The sequence below is a fragment of the Xiphias gladius genome, chromosome 8 (genome assembly GCF_016859285.1).
Source record: "Xiphias gladius isolate SHS-SW01 ecotype Sanya breed wild chromosome 8, ASM1685928v1, whole genome shotgun sequence".
NCBI classification, from domain to species: domain Eukaryota; kingdom Metazoa; phylum Chordata; class Actinopteri; order Istiophoriformes; family Xiphiidae; genus Xiphias; species Xiphias gladius.
In genome coordinates, this window is record NC_053407.1 from 4824271 (window position 1) to 4845026 (window position 20756).

The following is a 20756-nucleotide window of genomic DNA, read 5'->3' on the forward strand; positions in this document are numbered from 1 at the left end:
GCAGACACAAATGCAGGCTGGCTGATGCAGTGAAATATAAGTAGAAACAAGAAAACACTCTCTGGTTCTAGTTTCTCATATGTCAGGATTTACTGCTTGTCTCTGTTTGATATCATTGTAAACTGAATATCTTTAAGTTTTGGACTGTTGGTTAAACAAAAAAAGCAATTTTGTTAGCAGTCGCCCTGGGCTATAGGAACCTGTGATGGATATTTTTCACTGTTTTCTGGCTATTTACATCATTAACTAAATGATTGATCGGACTGACATTAGCCCTGCATCGAAAAGCTCACCCCCCACATATGTAAATCTGTACAAATACATGCACACGGTTTAAAAACATGCTCTCTGGTTTGCAAATCCGTGTGCCCACAATCTATGCCCACGGTTTTGCAATCCATAGATTTGTAAACTGTGTGCAGATTTTTACAAACAACTTCTTTCTTCAGAGAACAAGACTGAAACCTAGTAAAAACTTAACTTTGTTTGAGCTATTGAAAAATACTACGTGACCATTCCAGGTTATCCTGTTTTATTTTTCAAATTCAGATTAGCCAAACCAGGCTCGTTAGCCTGCCACTGAAGTTAGTACTGCCTTTGTCACAAACAAGTAAAAAAGGAGTCTTTTCCAGCAGTATTATATTTTCAGTGTGGTGAATTGCAGTTGACCATTGACCAAAAAATTCACAATCACTAATAAGTGTACAGTAGTTGATCCAGTATTGTTTTCTTCATTGGCATTTATTTTAAAAAACTGCAATCTATACTGAATTAGCTGCCACAACATTATCTTTAGCAGAGATTGTCTGGAGCTTCATTGACTGAATGAATGGTGGCTGACAGTGGCAAAATGAAATGAGTATGTTTCACTGACATACAGCCAAGTTGTGTATGTCTGTGTGTCTCCATCCCCTCCTGATTACAGTAAGTCAACTTGACGATTAGTAATAAGTAATATGCTTATGTTAGAGGCTAAGTGACCTACATCAAACTGCTCAGTGTCAGCTCATATCAGCTGTACTGTTTGCCTTTGTTGGAGGAGCTCTGCCTTGTGGGTGAAATCTACCACTTTATAGTTTATCTCTTGTTTCTCTTGGCTCTACTTTTTACTACTGTATATCTTTTTATCACAGTACATATTGTTGCATCATGTATTATAACTCTATTTTAATACTGGTAATCATTACAACCCAGACCCAAAGTCTAAGAATCAATGTTAGCTAAATGCTATTCATTATACTAATGGGTTAACTTGGAGGTTGTCCATTACAATAGCTTTTGTCCATTCTGACTGTCTTTACAATAATCCACAGATAGTTCTTTCACAGGTTTAATCTATTGATTTTAGCTGTTGGTGCCCCTGGGTAAGTTGTTGTGTTTATAATTACCATAGCCAAGCTGCTTTGCAACTGACATTACAAGAATGTGGTAGTACTGGACACCTGTCAGGTGTCAAGGGGGTAACTTGTTTCATAAGTCTGAAAGCATGCCACTGTAATTAATAATCAAATGAAAGGAATAATTGGTCCTCTGACAAGTTACTTTAAATGAGAAATAAAATCCCAAGCAATCATTATAGGTTACAGTAAAGGTTTCCAGCACCATTATTATCTCTTCACACAGAGGAGTGATTTTTTTCATTGCAGAATTAAATGAAGGAAAACAAAACAAAGGTTCCTGAGACAAAATCATATCAAATTTCCTGGGACAAGATCATATCAAACTTTTTTGGGAATGTTTCAGCATCATAATATTTTCAGTTTTTTAGAGAACAGTACTGTGCTGTGATATACTGTAATATGAATCCTCTGATTTTTTCTTGTTTCTATACCCTTTCTGTGACTCTTGTCAATGGGGTGCTTGTTCAGACATGGAAAAGACCAATTTACTGCGTGCTAAATGCAAAACAGTTTTGTCTGAGCTGTTTTGCTATATTACGTAACTTAGTTTACCCAATAGTTTACACAACTTTATATTTGAGGATTTGTTCCATCTCAGTGTTTCCCACAGAATTTGATTCTATTTGTGTTGGTAGCTGACGGTGGGGGTGGGGTTCTTAAATTAATCATTAAATAATACCCTATGACACCTTACCTGATTCCCAGTCCAACTATGACAGATAGGTCTGTGTCAATATGTTTGTGTGTGTGTGTGTGTGTGTGTGTGTGTGTGTGTGTGTGTGTGTGTGTGTGTGTGTGTGTGTGTGTGTGTGTGAGAGAGAGCGAGAGACAGACAGGGAGAGAGAGAGAGAGAGCGTTAGCTGGGCAAGGAGGGCTGAGTGAATCAATGTGCTGTGCAGCTCTACAATTAAATAATATTTTACCCATATGAAATAGTTAAAAAAAAAATAGAAAATGAATATGTGGCTGCAACAAACAATCAATATACAGGAAACACTGCATCTCATACGCACTTAAGAGAACTGAGCAGAACAGAACAGAGTTGAATCAGAGGTATTTGAGCAGGACTAGATAGGACAAAAAAGAGCAGAGCAATTCAACACAGAGTAGTGCAGTGCTGGGAATCACATTAACCTATATATTCCTGTACTCCCATCAGCTATGCATCAGCCATGGTTCACAGATCACACAATACTCAGTGTCATACACTAAAGAAGATAATCTAACCAGTGTTAAAGCTCACAGACTTAGCTCTAAGATGATACTTTTTATAGTTTTTCTCTCTCCTGTGTCTGTGTGTGGGGCTCGTAGTGAGCCTGGGGAGAAAATAGCCCACTTATAACAAAATAATCTTACTGAATAAAAAATAAAGTTATGCTTCATACTGTCTTACTTACTTACTTTCTGCAACCTAACTCTGACAAAGTTTCGTTTTCATATTGCTCTGTCTTGCCTTTCTCCTTTGTATATATACAATATATATAAGCTAAATATATCCAGGTTATTACTATTGTTTTAATTAGTGAACCACAAAGGTGCATGTCCATGCAGGCCTGAGCAAGAAACAGAATTGGCAAATTAGTAAGGATAACAGCAGGCCATGCAGAAAAAGTGTGTAATGAAAAGAAGATGGAAGCCTAGTGATGGTCCTGGTGCTAATCATTACACTGATAGCAGCACAGCCAGTTAGTGGACAGTGAGATAACCATAGCTTTTGGAAGCATGCTTGTTGTCAGCTCTGGGCGGTTTAACACATAAACATACTGCCTAATCACGCTATCCCCACCATTCATCTCCTCCCCCTCCATGTCTCTATTTCTCTCTCTCTATTTTTCTCTCAGAGGGATCTCTGTGTGGTTGAGGTGGACAGAGACTAGAGGGCATATGAGGAGTGAGGCAGTGGACACATTCTTTTGTTTTCTGTTCCCACATACAGGTGCAGTACATGGAGGAGATTTCTTGATATGAATGTGTGCATACATGGAACCAGCAGATGTTGATTTTATCACATGGCACGTTCAGGGATAATAAGGCTGGATAAGTTTGTGTGTCCAGTTTTGAAAACTACTGTATGCTGTGTAATGGTGTCGGAAAGTTGAAACATTATGAGTGTATATTTTTTCTGTTGTAGTGGAAATCTGAAACCTGCTGTTTGGCACCAGCCAAGGGAAAAGTGTTGATTTCTGAAACCAAATGTGCTTGGACTGCAGGGTGTTGGATATGAGGATCTTTAGTCAATAGCTTATCCCACTCAAACAGGGGCAGTAGGTGTTTGTATAGGGTGTGTATGTATGTGTGAAGAACGGTGTGCAGAAAGGTGTTGATCCATCATGCAAACTGCTTTGTCAAATAGGAAACATGGTTTCTAGTGGTCATCTAGTAGGATGACAGGTCCAAATACTTGGTTTCAGATTGAGGCAAATACATTTTTTTTAATTTTTTGGAGATCTTGTGGCATTTGACCTTCTCAGCCTTCAGCACTGTGTAAAAGTCATCAAGTCCTACAACCAGTATGGCCATATACAGTAGCTAATTCGTCTCAACTCTCTGATATGACCCATAGCTGTGTCTCCTGCAATAGCGCCTGTACGATGACAGGTGTACTGGACCTTTGTCATCACAGTTACAATAATAAACCTTGTTAAGCTCATGCAATGGTCACAGTTTGGTTAAGTTTAGGAAAAAAAAAAACTGGTAAGGTCTAGAGAAAGATTTGGTTTGGGTTACAATAACTACTACATTAGGGTTAGATGACTTTCATTGTCATGATTACAATAATAAACATGCAGTTAAAGTTTTGGCAAGATCATTGCCAAAACACACAATTATGGTAATAGTTTCAACATTCGGAAATGAACAGTGGGCTCCTGTGTCCGAGTACTGTGTTTTGTCAAACAATCCATCGACCCCAACCTCATACCTATGCGGACTCTCTTGCTCTTTACACAATGTCACCAGACTTCCTCCCATCATTGTTGCTACAGCTGCTAGAGGTCACCTCACAATAAAATGTAACTATGAATCATAATAAGTTGCTTGCACAGAGAACAAGTTTTTTAGGGGAGGACAGTCTTGTAAAAGTCGTTATTTTATTCTCCAGTCTTTAGTGCTAAACTGAATGAAACATGCTACATGCTGTCTGCTAAAAAAGAGAGATTAAAGAGACATTAATCCAAACTATTTTTGTAATTATATAGTATCCTATGAAACCTCAAAATATTCAATAGATAAAAAAGACATTTGGAAATAAATATTCATATGGATAACTTGTATAAAACATTTAAATGAACCAACGATTTATGAAATAATTATTTTAATGATTAAAACTAAACTCATTATTTTGAAACATTATTTCATCATTCATTTTTATAACAGATATCAGTTTCATTTCATTATAGACATTTTATTTCAAAATTCCTTGTTTCAAAAGTCTGTTTTTATGTTATCATGGCATTTTTGCCAATAACACATTTCACGCCCAGCTTTAATTAATAATGTCACTTTCCCTCTCACCTTACAGCCTACAGAGTGCCACCTTCCCTTTTGACTCAGGAGAGAGAGCTGTCAACACTGAGGTGGGTGTAGCTGTAAGAAACAGGTCACATATTGTCATGTTTGACAAACTAGTTTTTCTGGAGTGTGTCATTCTTCCCGGGAAAAGGTGTGTCTGTTTCTACAACTACCAAGACATGAATGAGACATCAAGGAACACAGACATACATGTATATTATAACTTATCTATTCTATTACTTAGTGTTCAAATTTGCAAAATGCATTTTTATTGCATTAACTTAGTTGAAAAACCTCTAGAGGTTGCCTTAAGCAGAAGAAAAGAAAATACGACATTTTAATATTCGTGTTGTAAAAATGGTTGCAAAAGTTTTATTCTCAACTAAAATGTTATGTGGCTAAAGAAAGCATCAAAGCATTAAAGTAAAAGTGAAAAATGTTGTAGTTTGTCAAGAATTCGCTCTTCAATCAGTATGTGAAACAGTTTCATCATGAGACATTTCTGTAACAAAGAATAATCCAAGATCACAAGGAGACACAGAGGACCTCACACACACAAACACACCCTTACCATTCATCATTTTATTTCTCTCTTACTGTCTTTCCCTCAAGAACACAAACACACACAAACCCATTTCCACACACATAGCAGTTTGTGTAATATGGGAGACAGAGGACAGGATTGTTGCTTGTTACATTTTGTATTTTCAGCTCTGTGCTGGAACAGCACAGTAATCACTATATCAGTACCCACACATACATGCAGTGTTACAGTGGAACACTTAGAGTCTTTCATGCTTACACACACTCTGTCTTTCTCAAAAATGCACAAACACATAGAGACAAAGGCATTAATCTGTTGAGCTCAACTGTTGTCATGGGGCTGTTCAACAGAGTCACTCTGTCAAGTGTCTGAATGGTGTTGTCACCCTTTGTCTCAACATGACTAATATCAGCCATTTATATATTTATATATATTATAGCCATTTATAATTATTAAATAAACACACATATTAACATCCTACACACAAATGCATCACGGGGGAAGATACATGTCACTGCATGACCTTAGTCAACTGTAAATGTGAGTATGCCCCATTTTACAAAACTCTATACCACAGCCAATTTGCAGCATTTCATCACAGCCAATTTGTGTGTGAAGACAGAGACCAGACACAGAGACTGATTAAAGATGAAGATGAGCAAATCTCAATCTAACTACCTGAAACATGAAATGAAAAATTAAATTAAATGAAAAAAGAAATGAAATTTTAAATGAAAAATTAAATGAAAAATCCAAAACATTTCAGACTGTGAGAAAGTGGTCTATGCTTTTATATAATCCAGTACAGTTGACAAAACTTCTCTAAATTTGGCCAGATTGCTTTACTCGCTAGACTCCAGCATATGCTTATTCACATGAAATTTACTATACTTTGCTTTATAATGTACAATATGCAATGATTTACTGACTTGCGAATTATGGTCAAACCCGGAAGTAGCTGTCCAAGATGGTGAACCTTACGTGATTCACATCTACGGTTGACTCATCTTTGTAGTGACAACACATGCTTTGAACTAGTGACTGGTGTAATCCCATCGCAAAATGGGATTACACCAGTCACTAGTTCACGGCCCATCAACATGTTGACGCGCCGACCCATGAGTAATCAGTAGTTATTACTACATTATTATATGAGTACTCAGTAGTCATTGGTTGCACCACAACCATCTTCGAACTCGGCCTTGATTTTAATCTCAACTACACATCCGTAAAATTAGTGACTGTATCTTGCACAGTTGTCAGGCTATCAAGTTGAAAAAATCTGTCCACAGACAGGCAGACAGACAGAATGACGGACTTATAACCACGTGCCAGAGTACTCAAAAATGCCTCTGAGCTCATTCCTGCTACAGTAGTTATCTCCAGGACCACATTTTGCCATGACCACACACACACACACACACACACACCACACACACACACACACACGTATGCACACACACAGACTCATAAGATGAATTAAATATAATATGGGCTGGGTTCTGGCATTTAGTTGTGATGATTAAAAGCAGTGTCCCCACTTGGGAAAAAGTGTGTGTGTGTGTATGTGCATGTGTGTCTGTCATAGGCTGCTTTTGGGAACAAATATTAGACTAAAGACCAATTACTTTGGGACAAATTGTCCATTTGGGGACAAAAGCCCTGTGCCCAATAGGGGATCAGGTATGCAATATGTCGAGGAGTGTCCTCACAAAGATAGTACAAACTCACAAACGTGTTTCTGTGTATTTTGTGAGACATTGTATGTATGTGTAATGGCTCCTGGCTATACGTACACCTCATGCTTGCTTGCAGCAGGGGTTTTGTGTGCATGTATGGGTTAGACAAGTGTGCATGTATGGGTTTACATGCAAATATATGAAATTTAAAAAAAAAACACTGTTTTCTCACTGATACTGGACTTACAGTATCAGTGGACATACGGTATAAGTGAGAAAATCCAAAAAAATTAGCAAAAAGCCTAATCTGTTCCATAAAGCAGAGCAAAATAAAAGGAACATTTGGAAAACTTTCTGGACATCTGTTGGTGACCAGGAGAAATTGCAACAACATCTGTTAAATTTAACTCTTGCTTATTCTCATAACAAACAAAATGTTCTGCCCTTTTAATTCCAACTGCTCACATTAAAAATATTAAGATTATTATCTGCCAAGATGAATGTTAAGGAAGGTGTATTTTGTACCAAAGAACTTCAAAACTACACGAAAGATTAAAAGGCAAGACTAAATTCTAGGGGTTTATGCATCTATGTGTCTTTGTTTCTAATTATTAGATTTTTGAAGCCCATAGGAAGCTGCCAAGCAAATAAGATACATTATCCTTATTTGATTAGAGTTGGTAAGAGCATCCACACATCTTACAGCTGCTATATTATGTCTCCATGCAGTGCAGGATTGTCCAAAGAGTGCATAGCAAGCTAAGTCTTTTTGCTAAACTTTTTGTAATACAAGCCGTTCTCATGCTTCCCAGGTGTTAGACACTCTCTAGTGTCAATCTTATAATTTTTGAACCATCAGAATTTTTTGCATACTAGACTGTATATAAACTGACAACATACAGTAAGTATCTGATAAACCCAATTTTCTTTTTTTTCATTTTCTACAGCACATCAGAAAACCTGAGATCTGATGCTTCCCGCCATCACCATGGAAACGGAGGCCAGTCACATGTTGGAAGCGGCACTGGAGCAGATGGATGACATCATCGCAGGTAAGCACTACCAAGTCAATGGGTACATCCCAATTAGCTTAATTGCACCCTTGTTTCCTTCAGTTGCGTCTTTTCCTTGCATCTTAGTCCCTCCCGCACAAAGATTGATGCAAGGAAAAGATGGGAGGAGAGAATGAAGTTGCAAATTCAGAACAGTATTGGCAATTTCATAATGTACTGAATCATATGATATTCCCATGATTTATTTGTTATTAGTTCATTAGTTAGGTCTGTGAGCTATCACCAGAGCCAGTTTTTTTTAACCTATTATCAGCTGTGAACAGCTCCTTCATTTCCAGTATATGTTGCATTGTGAGACAGTGGGGTCAGTCAATATCACACTCAAAAATCCAGGTATTTAAGGATGCATGTTGACAAGCACAGTTCCTTATTATTTTGCACAGAATTAGAATTAATATAGAAAAGGCAAATTGGGACTCTGCTTTAGAACTGCCTTAATATTTGTTCATATATATCTATATCTATATCTATATCTATCTATCTATATATATATATATATGTATTGTATTGTATTTTACATATTTTTGAGTATGGATTCTGTTGGCCCTAAGAGAACTACCAGTTTTACTTTTTCTGATAACAGCAGGTTAATAAGTGGGTATAAAGTGTACTGCCCCTGTGAAATTGCCTCATTTTGTTCATTAAAATGTTTGTTATATACAGTTCATGTGTGTGTTTGTGTATGCTTTTGTATGTGTAACTGGAGTCATGTTTGCTGCAGCAAGTTCAGCCTCAGTCAACATAATTTAACTAACAGTGAGGTAAATGTTTAATGTGGTCAACGATCATTATGCAAGAAAACAAAAGTTCAGCAGAGCAAAGTAACCCTGTACACACAGAGGGAAGGCGAGGAAAAGAGGGATACCGACAGTGGATTTATTGTGAATTTCTTAAAATTAGAAAGTTTTCAGTGACTGATAAACTAAAACTTGTCATTAAATAAGTTGTTCCATCAAACTTATAACAATTAAAACAAAGCTAATGCTTAGTGCGTAATAGTACAATTTATTTTACTTTAAAAATCTGTTATGTAATGTTAGTACATTACATCAGTGAGAGGCTCTATCATCCAAAGAATTATGACATTTTTATTAATATATAATTGCCAGATATATGCCACATATATATGCCACATATTATTTGGCTATCATCAAGAGGAGGCGTCATCTCACCCTCAGAATCCACATGCCACATTTTCCTATACGGCAGAAGTGGACAAAAGAGGGTTTACAGGTTCTACTGTTACATCTGAGGCTCATTAAGCTGTTTGACAAAAACACGCTGACCTCACTAGGTTTGCTATTCGGGCTCTCAGTGACCACAAATAGAAATACATTAAAAATCCCATTTGTGATATCAAGGAAATTAGAGCCTCTTGTCCACAGAATTTAGATATGTTGGTCATGTTGCATTCCATGATCAAGGGTTTTTTCTTTCTAATTAAGCGTCTTGTGGGAATTGTAATGGAAGCACTACACAGGTTAATGACATTAACGCTGGTAGTGTTGTTGATGTAACTGAAATAGTGTTACCATTTACTGATTGCAGGCAAAACAGTGACTGCAAGACTTTGTCCCAGTTCTCCCCTTAAACCCCACCCCCACTGTGGAATGGTCTTCAGAAAAGAGAGGTACAAGGGATATTGGTAAAAAAACTTTAATATGGAACACATTTTACTAATGTACAAATTATCAGAAGCAGGGAGTGGAATAAAAACTCCATTTCAAATCAGGCTTGGTTCCACAATAAACTCTCTAAAAATGCTTCTAAAATCAGTGGGGATGCACGAGTAGTAGTTACAGTTCAGACAGCATGGGCAGACAAGGCAATCAAAAATACTATTATGCTGATACATTGTCATCACCCCAGTGTGTTACAAATAACAAAAGAATGCAAGAATAGAAATCCAAGAAAAAACAAACATAATATACAATAGCTGTGTCCCGGTACCATAATACTGCTTCTAAGCATGTTTTTGTTCTACATACGCCAATGGATACTGGATTTTTGAGGCCAATACCAATATTAATATTTGAGAATTTGAAAAAATCCAGTAACATTATATTGTCCATTAGTTATTGGACAATGTAATTTCAAACACACGTAACATAATCTAACTTCCTATTTTTGAGTGGTTGGTGGTTAGATCCCCAGCTCCTGCTGTCGAAGTGTCCTTGCGCAAGACACTGAACCCCAAATTGATCCCAATGGTCAGATCAGCATCTTGCATGGTAGTTCGCTGCCATAGATATGTGTGCATGTTTGAATGGGTGAATAAGAGGCAAACAGCAAAGTTCTTTGGATATAAACACTATAAAAATGCAGTTTGATATGGATAACTTAAATTTATGCTTTAGAGAATTGTCTGCAAGATATTCATGTACTAAGCAGGACATGTTACAGTTGAAAAATAAACCTGACAAATTGCAAATTACACAAACTGTATAAGGGAGACAATGTTTATAAATGGCGTCAAACATACTTAAACTTCAGACATTGGTACTTTGGTACTGCAGTTTCTTGTTACCAACTTTTATGTCAGTACCAATATAAAGTGTTAGCAACTAGCTAACATCGGCCATAATGTAATGTAAATAAATTGTGAAAGCTGGTAAGACAGCTTGAGAATGTTTTTTGGAAAAAAAAAAAAAAAGTAAAAAGTATTACATCTTTGGAGAACCACTTTGCTTTCTCTTCTAAAATTTCAATTGGCAGTGATATTCTAAAATTACAGTTTGACTGACAACTGATGGCACATGTATTATATCACAGAATATATAATTTCCGGTTAGTACAAAATGGTAAAGTATTTTGAAAGTATTTTGTCATACATTTATTGCAAAAACAGTGAAATATTAAGATTAGTACACAGAACATGTTATATAATATTATTATATAGTAGCTCGGGACACAGCTCTAACTACAGGCCTTTTCTATGGCAAATATTAGCACAAGTAGCACAGGTGAAACAAATGAATGAAACATTAACAATCTCTCAGTAAATGATCCTCATTATTAAGTATATTGATTGAACCTGTGCTTTTCCTGCTGTGACTTATGTAAATGCCTGCTATGAAAAATATCTAAGAGATGGATTAAATTTGGCACCTATGCAACAGTTCTAGCACTGGTTCTGTAACTTGGCTTGACCTTTGACCTCCCTGTGGAACAAGTTGTAAAGTATTGACATTACCCGTGTTATCTGTATTTCATAAATGTTCAACAAATCTAAAAAGCTTATACTAAAAGCTTTATCAAATAGAAACCTATACTCCTACCACAGCTGTTTTAGACTTGTGCTGGAGGTGGTGCAGTAGTTTGTACCTAGAATGAATTGAGACTGCAGTAATATTTTTTTTCTCTGTGTGCTCTGGCCAAAATGCACTAAAGCCTGCATGGATGGATGGATAAATGAATGGAGGAAAGGTTTCATTTTCTGTTTGTTTCTCTATTCAAATTGTGCATGCTCATTTCTCCGAAACCAGCCAAAAGTTATTTTTTTATATAATGGACAGTAAATGCAGCATTTAAGTTACTGCACAGGCTGTCTTACTATAATACCCTAACCCCTACCCATACTTTGATACTCACAGTCTCCAAAATTCCCCACAGATAGTACTAAAATGTGTCTAATAATTAATGTAAACCCATTGTTCAATGAAAGAAAAGCCATACCTGGATAAATAGTCATATAATATTTTCATGGAATATTCAAGGTTTATTGTGATGATTAAAAGTTTTTCCCTCCTTTTGCCCACATTCACAAGTATGAATAGATATTCATTATTCAAGCAAACATTGTTTGTGTGAGAGTGTGCACCTTAGACTGTGTGTTGCTGCCAGGGAAATGTTCCAGGTAACACATGGACATTTTGGAAATATTCAGGAGGCTGTATGGCTCTCATTAAATTCTGTCTTCTGTAGTAAACCTAATAGATTAGTTTTGTATTGTAGTCTCATTTGAACTCAGTTTTGAATAATGGTGTTGATATTGATCTGTGATAAATAATTTCCTCTCCTATCCTCTCCTCTTCCCTCCTCTCCTCCATCACAACTCCTCAGGTTCGAAAGCAGCAGCTATGGAGTTTTCTAACAGCATGTATGACCTAGGTTCTCCCATAAGCGCTGGTCCACTGCAGGTCCTTCAGTTAGCTGAGGACCTCAAACTTGCCTTGGACCTCCAACCCAACCAGAAGGAGAGAGACAGCCTTAGAGCACAGTTACATACAGAAACAGCAAAGGCTCTTGTAGACTGGCTACAGACTGGAATTGTGAGTATTTGTTCTTTATTTGACATTTTGAGTCATTTTTAATGTTAAGATATGTTTTCTGCAGTGTAGTGTTTACGAACCAAGTTGCAGCCATGTCGATGGAAATGTGACACTATCTGTATCATATCAAGCTGTATCAGAGTTTGTTTTGTAGTGTTTTTATCCAAATCAGTGTGTTTTTATTCAGCAGTCAAAAAGAATTTGATTCTAGTTTATACTCATAGATTATTTAAGAATGGTGGATTGTATTTGCTTTTTGCCATTTTTGACGGTCTTTGGTGTTTGTTGCTGTTAAAAAGAGAAGAAGAAACTGAATATGAACATCAGTCCAGACTGTAGACTCTGCTCAGTTCATTTTCTTATTCCCATAAAGCATTATGTTTTGTTGTTGCAGATTATTTTCCCACACTCAGTGAACCATCCTCTCGAAAAAGGGCCAATACTTTATAGGAGATTTAGTTTTGTTATCAGTCCTACCAGAGTTTAAATGGGATTTGTACATGCACAAGTCCTTACACAGCTCATCTCATCATTAATACAGTTACTAGATGCTTTAGAAATTTGCCTAACTCATTAAATACAAGGTCTTGGCTCCGTGTAGTGCCACAGCTGGTTTTCACTGAACTTTAATGAGCCTATCATATTTTGTCAAAATATGATAATTCCTTTTGATTGTACAGAGACGCTCTTAATTTCAGGTGAGACACTGTGCCCCCAGTAATTGAAACCCTGAAGTCAAAGTTTCAGAAACCTAATAAATGCATAATGTTACTAGGAAGTATTTGCAGCGATACAGCTGTGCAGAGAAAACAGCTTTGAAATTGTTTATGAAATTAAAATTTAATGCAACACTTGAAAACTCAGTTGCAAACTTTAATTTTAACAAGATGAAGAGCCAACACAGGGGTGCTTTAACAAATACCCTCTTCCATAGCTGCCAATTTATGAGATGAGATAAGATTTTGGGTGTTTATCTACAGCTATCTAGAATGTATCTTCAAAGCCGTGTGTAATCATCCCATATTAGCCAATAATACAAAACTAAATAAGCTAGTCCTAAAAGTAACTCACATACCTAGGCACCTGCAGAGCTGATGCCTACTCATTCAGTGGCAGTAATAACTTTTAACTTGGTAGCTCTTCTTTCAACAAGACTAAGAGTCTACAGCCATGCCAGCAGCTCTGTGACAATTACAGTGCTAACTTTCTGATGTTAAGCAGGTATACTGTTTACCCTGGTCACCATCTTAGTTTAGTACTAAACTTAACTAGCATTAAACTCAAGTACAGCTGAGGCTGTAGTTTAGTCTTGGAAAAAAGGAATGTCTGTATAAAATTTCATGGTAACTAATCCAATGATTGTTGAGAAATTTCAGTCTGGACCAAAGTGATGGACCGACTGAAAGACTGACTGACAGACACAAACAAGTCCTCCAATGTGAATGACCATATAGGTAATTTGTTCTTACCCTCTGATACAACCCATGGGAGTGTACCAGCAGCAGGAATACCGGACCTTCCTTGTCATTTTAACAATGATACGACCCGTAGGAGCGTACCAGCAGTAGGTGTACCAGACCTTTCTAGACATGGCAATAATAATAAACATGTGGTTAAGGTTGTGGAACTGTCATGGTTTGGTTAGGTTTAGGGACAAACATATAGTTAGGTTTAGATAAATATTGTGGTTTGGGTTAAAATAAGTACTTCCTTAAGTCAAGAGAACCTTTGTCATCATGGTTACAACAATAAACATTTATATGCTTACATGGAAAGGTATGAGATATTAGAAAGTTGAGTGATTTAAACAATGAAGGAACAACTCACATGCGCTTGTATGCCATCCTGTAACCTATCATCCAGTGTTTCATAGTAGAGGGACAGTTACACTGGGGTCAGATGGAGTCAGCTGAACGGTCAAAGGGAGAGGAGAGGAATTTTGCATGTCTCTGTGAGGAAGAACTCAGAGCTCGTTTGGTCTCTGTCCCAGTCATCATCTGTTTTTTCATTTACACTTTCTTTCTTACTTTCCTTCTTTCCTTTATGATGTAGTAAATATCCAATTAATAAAAATGATTGTTAATGATTAAGTTAATAACAAATAAGTGTGGTTTTGGCTCAAAAATGTCATTGAAAGACCAGGAAAAGCAAACTTTATAATAGTCTTTGCCAAACGTGCTTGCATTTGTGTTGTCATAAGGTATTTATTAAAAACATCACAAATTTTAGCTGTTGTGTAAATATGACGCACATTTATACATCACTTGTAGTTTTAAATTAACTTGTTTTGTTTCTTTCTTCTTTCCCATATAGCATAATCCTTATAAGACATACAGAATACTAATGATTCCACTTCATTATAGTCCCATGTGTACGGCAGACATTTTTACAGTGTATAGATGAGGATGTAAAGTGGAATTATACAGTAATCTACTCCTGCAGCACAGTGTATGGTGATCTCTGTGTAGGTGCTTTCAGTGTAGAAACTGATGTATAGTTAATCTTTGGATTTTACCCAAGGAAAGCTGTATTGCAACATTACATGGTGTGTTGAACATTATCAAGCTATATTGTGCTTCAGTTTTATACCTAAAATAAATGTGTTTACATTTGTTCATTCAGTGTGCTATTCAGATCTGTGGAAAGGAGTGTGCTGTTTTGCTACCGAATAGAAGACCACTTCTATGCAATCATTAATATCCTCAGTATTTGTGTTTACATTCTGTCATCAGCAGGGGAAGCTCATGGTGAGCAGTAGGTCTGCAGTGGAAATGGTTTTTACAGATGTGTGCTACATACTATCATTAAAATTAAAATTATCAAATAGATTCATCCTATTGACCCAAACCAAACCTCAGGCTGTTTGGGCCTCTGGGAGTTGGGGCAGTTGCTTTCTCAGTAAACAGTAATCCAAGACTGATTAACTCTGTCAGTCCTCACAGTGTTTTCATTGTCATCGCCATCATTACTATGATACGTTGCTGTTTACAACTGCACTTACAGTCTTTTCGCAGCAGCAGAAGGAGAGAGGGGATCAAGTGGAGAGGTTTGGGATGTGTAAAGTTTTCCTCAGGGACACTATTACAACTCGGCTATTATCCACTTCCTAAACTGCTCCTTCCCTCATCTCCCTCCCTCACACCCCCTTCCTGTCCTTTTTAACTTTCCAGCCGCTCTCAGTTGTTTACAACATCCCTCACCATTTTACATCTCTCTCTCTCTCTCTTTCTACCCCCCCCCCCCCCCCCCCCTCTCTCTATATATATATTTTTTTTTTTTTTTTTTTTTTCCTTCACTCTTCTCCATATTCACTGAATACTGCTACTCTGCCCTCTCACTGTTTCTCTGCATGTTTGGACACCCTCTCTCTACTTTCAGACTTAAGTCTGTTTGGAAATTAGGTATTTAGTGTAGTTGTTAGACACTCCTCGGAAAGAGGGCTGAATTGCTCAGGACTGTTAAGGTAGGGTTAAACTACTCAAACATGATGTAAGAATTCCATGTTTTGGCATGTTCAGCAGTTTTCTAACACGTGTACTGTTTCTCTATATATTATTCAAAGTGTCTGAAAATCTCCTATGCGTTTTCTGCTGAACTCACTGACATAAGAGCTGTTGCTATATTCAATTGCATGAGATTGTGTGTTGCTGTTGCTAATTTTTGTCCTGCAGAGGCTGTTGTTTTCTTCTCAGAAAGAAGTCTACAGTTATATACACTGACTGAGACGGTTAAGGCTGAAAGGGAAAGTTGGATCTTGGATTCAGTTCAGCTGCTTTTTTGGCTCCTACATTGTTTCAATAGCAGATGTTTCACATGTTACACACACAATAACTGGCTATCCTTCCCACCCTCTCTTGCGTTCTTTCTTTTTTTCTTACTTTGAGCAGTGGATCAAATAGATTGAGGAAATGTCATGGAGACGTGTTTTGGATCAGTTGTAAACCTGCTTTCTCTTGTCGGATTGCCATTAATCATCCTCAGTACCTGTGTCTTTCCCTTGAAGCAATATTTGATCTTAATTGAAACTTCTTTGATTATACTAGCAAAACATCACAGTAACCACCTGTAGTGACTTATAGTCTTTGATAGTTAGTAATTAAGGCTCATTGTTTTTGATTTTTACAAATTGTCCCCCCCGAAAAAACCCAAATGTTTTTAAAGTAGCATGTGGGTTTTATGGTACATATTCATCCGGATTGTATGTCCCCATGCGGACATTTTTGTGTTTGCTGCTGCACACTTGTTGACACTTGTTCACCATAGTTTACAGTAAATATGGTGCTCTGGTTGTGAGTGCACATCAAAAAATGCTTCTGATAATAATTAGAAGGGGAATCAGGTGCTGATTATATACCATGTGGAGTTGCAAAGTAGTGAAAAATGGTTACTTAAGGTGTTTACTAACTTCTCAAGTAGTAGAGATCTGAAAGTAGAGAGATTACAGGAAATGAGGGGAGAGAGAGATGAGGAACGACAAGCAACAAAGGTCAACAGCCTGATACTGGGCATTTTATTGTCCAGACCACTAAGCCACCAGGGCACCCCATCCAGTTTTGAATTTTGAGTTATACAATTTTTAAAAATCTGATTGAACCTGAGATTTTGCTGATTATTGGTCAACTCGTCAGTGAAGAAAGTGTTCAGGAGCCCAAGATGTCATTGCTCTGTGCTCAATCTTTTAACCCTTATAAATTATGCTGCAAATACTTTACGCCCAGAAATGGTCAAGCTCAATGCCTCCATAGTATGTGGAGTTAGTCTATTGGTTCGTTATTTTGTAAACAGGGAAATGTTTTTACCCATGTTAGTTCAGATCACGTTGCATTTAGCCTTCAGTATAGCGTTAGTGCCTCCTGATCTGGAGCCACTGTTATCTGGCTATGCCCATAGATTCTAGCAGACCCCAATCTATGGCGTCTAGGCAGGCAAAAACAGCGATCTCCTTTGACCATGGCGACTAAGGCAATGCTGCTTTGCTTTTATCAGAATGGCTCTGTTTTTTCCCCAAATAACCTTAGGCAGCTGCCCAATGTCTCAAGGAGAGAAGATAGTGTGCCTTTCAGAAAGATTTGCTGCTATTTTGCCTGAGACCTCAAGGCCCATGCTTGACCTGTGTAACCCAATAGAAAAATTCCCTAACAATCCCCTCTTATTGATTATAAGATCAATACTAACTACCTACACTATAATTATGAACTTGACCAACCACCAGGGAGTACCACAGAATAGAAATGACATATCTATTACAGTATCAATCGTAATCATACAATAAATCAAGGGAATATAGGAATCAACGTTTACACAAACAAAATCATTATTCACACTTGTAAATAGGTAAGATCAACTTATACAATCCATGAGGATTGATGAAAACCCCTCTTTTGTACCACCCACAACACTTTTCCACGTGACCCATGAGTTCCGCCTTCCGGCCAGCAAGAGCATTTATCAGGCAAACCTTCAAGTAAATGAAGGACCCCTGAAACACCAAGGTTTTAAAGGAGCTCATGACAGAGGTCAGAGATCACATGCACCTACAGACAGAGGCCAAAGATTCCCTTTTTTCAGCTGAAAGTAGAACAAAAGACTTATTTAGCTCTGTCTCATATTAGATGAAACCGTAGCAATTAAAAGGGTGGTAACATAAACATACTTGATTAAATCAGAACAGTAAAACAGTCAAATAAACATTCTAGATTAACAAATTCAATCAAAATCAAAACTCAATCACAGAAACAGTGATTACCACATTGAAGAGTCTTCAACCCACGTACTTTGCATACAGTAGAGGGTCACTACCATGGAGAGGTTATTAGCACCTACGATGCATGGTGGTATGGATTCCATCATGGCAGAAGAATCAGTGTAACTTTCACCAATTGTCAATTACAAATATTTTAATGTAATGATGATATAACATTTCCATGAGGCTATGAGGCCAATAGATTGTGAACAGATTAATAAAAGTACTAACACTACTTGATAAATGGCTTTCAGGGCCGTCCTAGTCGTCAGCAACACCTGGTATGGACCTTTCCAACTGGGAAACAAAGGCACCTTTTCCAGAGACTTGATAGTACAAAATCCCCTTCCCTTAAAGGGATGAATTGGTTCCTCCAATGGTTTGGGGAGCCTGTCAGACACCTGTAAATGATACTTTTTCAAAATGTCTGTTAATTTTTTTACATTGTTAGTTATTTTTGTGTGGTGTTACAGGAGGGCTTGTCCCTGTGGACATTGGTCTTCCCATCAACACCTCATGAGGACTTAGTCCCGTAGTTGCACTTGGTGTAGCGTCTTCTTTTTTTTTTGCAAAATCCTTCACCCACTTCGAGAATCAATCAGTTATGACTAACAAATATTTGTAGCCTTGGTAACTTGGCATATGTACAAAGTCTATTTGCAAATTTACAAAGGGACCTGATGGGGGTTCCAAATGGTAATGTTTCACAGTGCTGTTCTTCTTTCTGGTCTTTTGGCATGTTAAACAACTATCTACAAGTGTTTGTGAGATTTGTGTAATGCCTGGTGCAAACCATTGCGAGCGAATAACATAATTTATTCCCCCACATGCGCTGGACCATGTGCAATGCATGCCAGTACATGCAGAAGAGCTCGAGGGCAAACTGGTTGACCATCAGGGTGTAGCCACAAGCCAGACTCCACATCAACTGCACAACCTTTTCGCAACCAAAGGCTTTTGCTCCCTGTCATCAGTGTGATTTTGCATTTTCACAACATCATTAGCGGAAGGTACTGGGTGGTACTGTTTGGCTGCTGCATCAGCCATAGCATTTCCTTGTGGAACAGGATCAATACCATTAGTGTTAGCAGCACATTTGACAATTGCAAGCTGAGGCGCGTGCAAAATAGCATCTATCAGGTCATCTACCAAAGCGTGATGCTGTAGCGTTCTGCCAGAACATGACATAAAGCCTCTCATCTTCCATAATTGTCCGAAATCATGAGCAGCGCCGAATGCGTATCACAAGTCAGTGTAAATAGCTGCGACCTTACTAGAAGCAAGAATACAGGCTCTGGTAAGAGCATACAGTTCTGCAGCCTGGGCTGAAGTTCCAGAGGGCAGAGCTTGCGCTTCAACCACTTCCCAATCATTCATAACTGAATAGCCAGCCTGGTGTATGTTATCAGATGGTCTGATTGCGGACCATCAGCATAAAGAACCATATCGAAATTAGGTATTGGTGTCTGCAATAGGTCTGGCCTTGGGGATGTATACATGTCAATAGCAGCAATGCAGTCATGCTCGTAATCTACATCAATCAATGGAAGGAGAGTAGCTGGATTCAATGGGGGTGAGCATCTTAGAGTTATATGGGGACTTGAGAGAATTATAGCCTCATGACCTAAGCGACAAGTTGCCGTCATGTGTTGGGTAGAGGATGTATTCAGAGTCTGTAATACTGCATTTGAAATGTTTACTACACAGTCATTAGCCAATACAATAGAGGAGATGTGTCAGTCATGATGGCAACTGCATCATCGCTCTTATGCAACGACAGAAGTTAGTCAGGAGGAGTAGTACGCAATGGGACGGTAATGAGACCCATGTTTCTGTACCAGAATGCCTGTAGCGAAGCCTTCTCTTTCATGTACATGTAGATGGAATGGCTGATGATAGTCTGGCAAACCCAAAGCTGGAGCCATGATGAGAGCATGCCTTAAATCTTGAAAATCTTTGTGCATGACATCAGTCCACTGCACCACGGGAGGAGCTGACTGCAGTGTGGCAGCTCTCAAGACAGAGTCCATAGCAGCATACCCAAAAATCCAAGGCCTGCAATAGTTAACCATACCAAGAAATGAGAGCATGTCTCTCTTGGTTGTGGGGGGAGGCATGTTAACTAGCAGCTTCACCCTCTCTGGTGACAAAATGCAAATAAATACTGGCTATCTGGATGCAACGATATAGAGGAAAAAGCTGAGCATAAATCAACGACTGTGTAGTGTATGGAGTTGGATGGAAGTGAGGCTAAAATCCATTGGTGTCTGTCACAATAGGAGCTGTAGGCACTACAAAGTTATTAATGGCTTGCAGATCTTACAGGACCCGCCATTTTTCTGGGCAATTTGGTTTTAGAATAGATAAAATTGTGTGTTGCATGGGCTGGTGGTTTGAACCAACACACCTTGATCCAATAGTGACTGAATGACGCTTTCAATTCCTGCCATGGCTTTGTGATGCAAATTGTACTGTCTGATCATTGGTAGGTTAGCATTAGGCTTGAGTGTGACCTCTATGAGGCAGGGCAGAATTT

At 37.9% G+C, this 20756-nt stretch overlaps 1 protein-coding gene across 7 annotated transcripts in view; it reads left to right on the forward strand.

Annotated features, from left to right (window-relative positions):
* ppfibp2b (PPFIA binding protein 2b) overlaps nucleotides 1-20756 on the forward strand; it is a 106347-nt gene that overhangs the window by 25908 nt on the left and 59683 nt on the right. For 6 of the 7 annotated variants that reach the window (XM_040131876.1, XM_040131868.1, XM_040131867.1 and 3 more), the window contains 3 exons: nucleotides 4921-4975; nucleotides 8081-8185; nucleotides 12269-12477. In XM_040131876.1, the coding sequence (XP_039987810.1) occupies nucleotides 8104-8185; nucleotides 12269-12477 (291 nt within the window). In that variant the 5' untranslated portion in view covers nucleotides 4921-4975; nucleotides 8081-8103. Of the gene's footprint in view, nucleotides 1-4920; nucleotides 4976-8080; nucleotides 8186-9754; nucleotides 9837-12268; nucleotides 12478-20756 lie in introns of those variants that run through there. The other variant, XM_040131871.1, reaches the window with a different exon arrangement.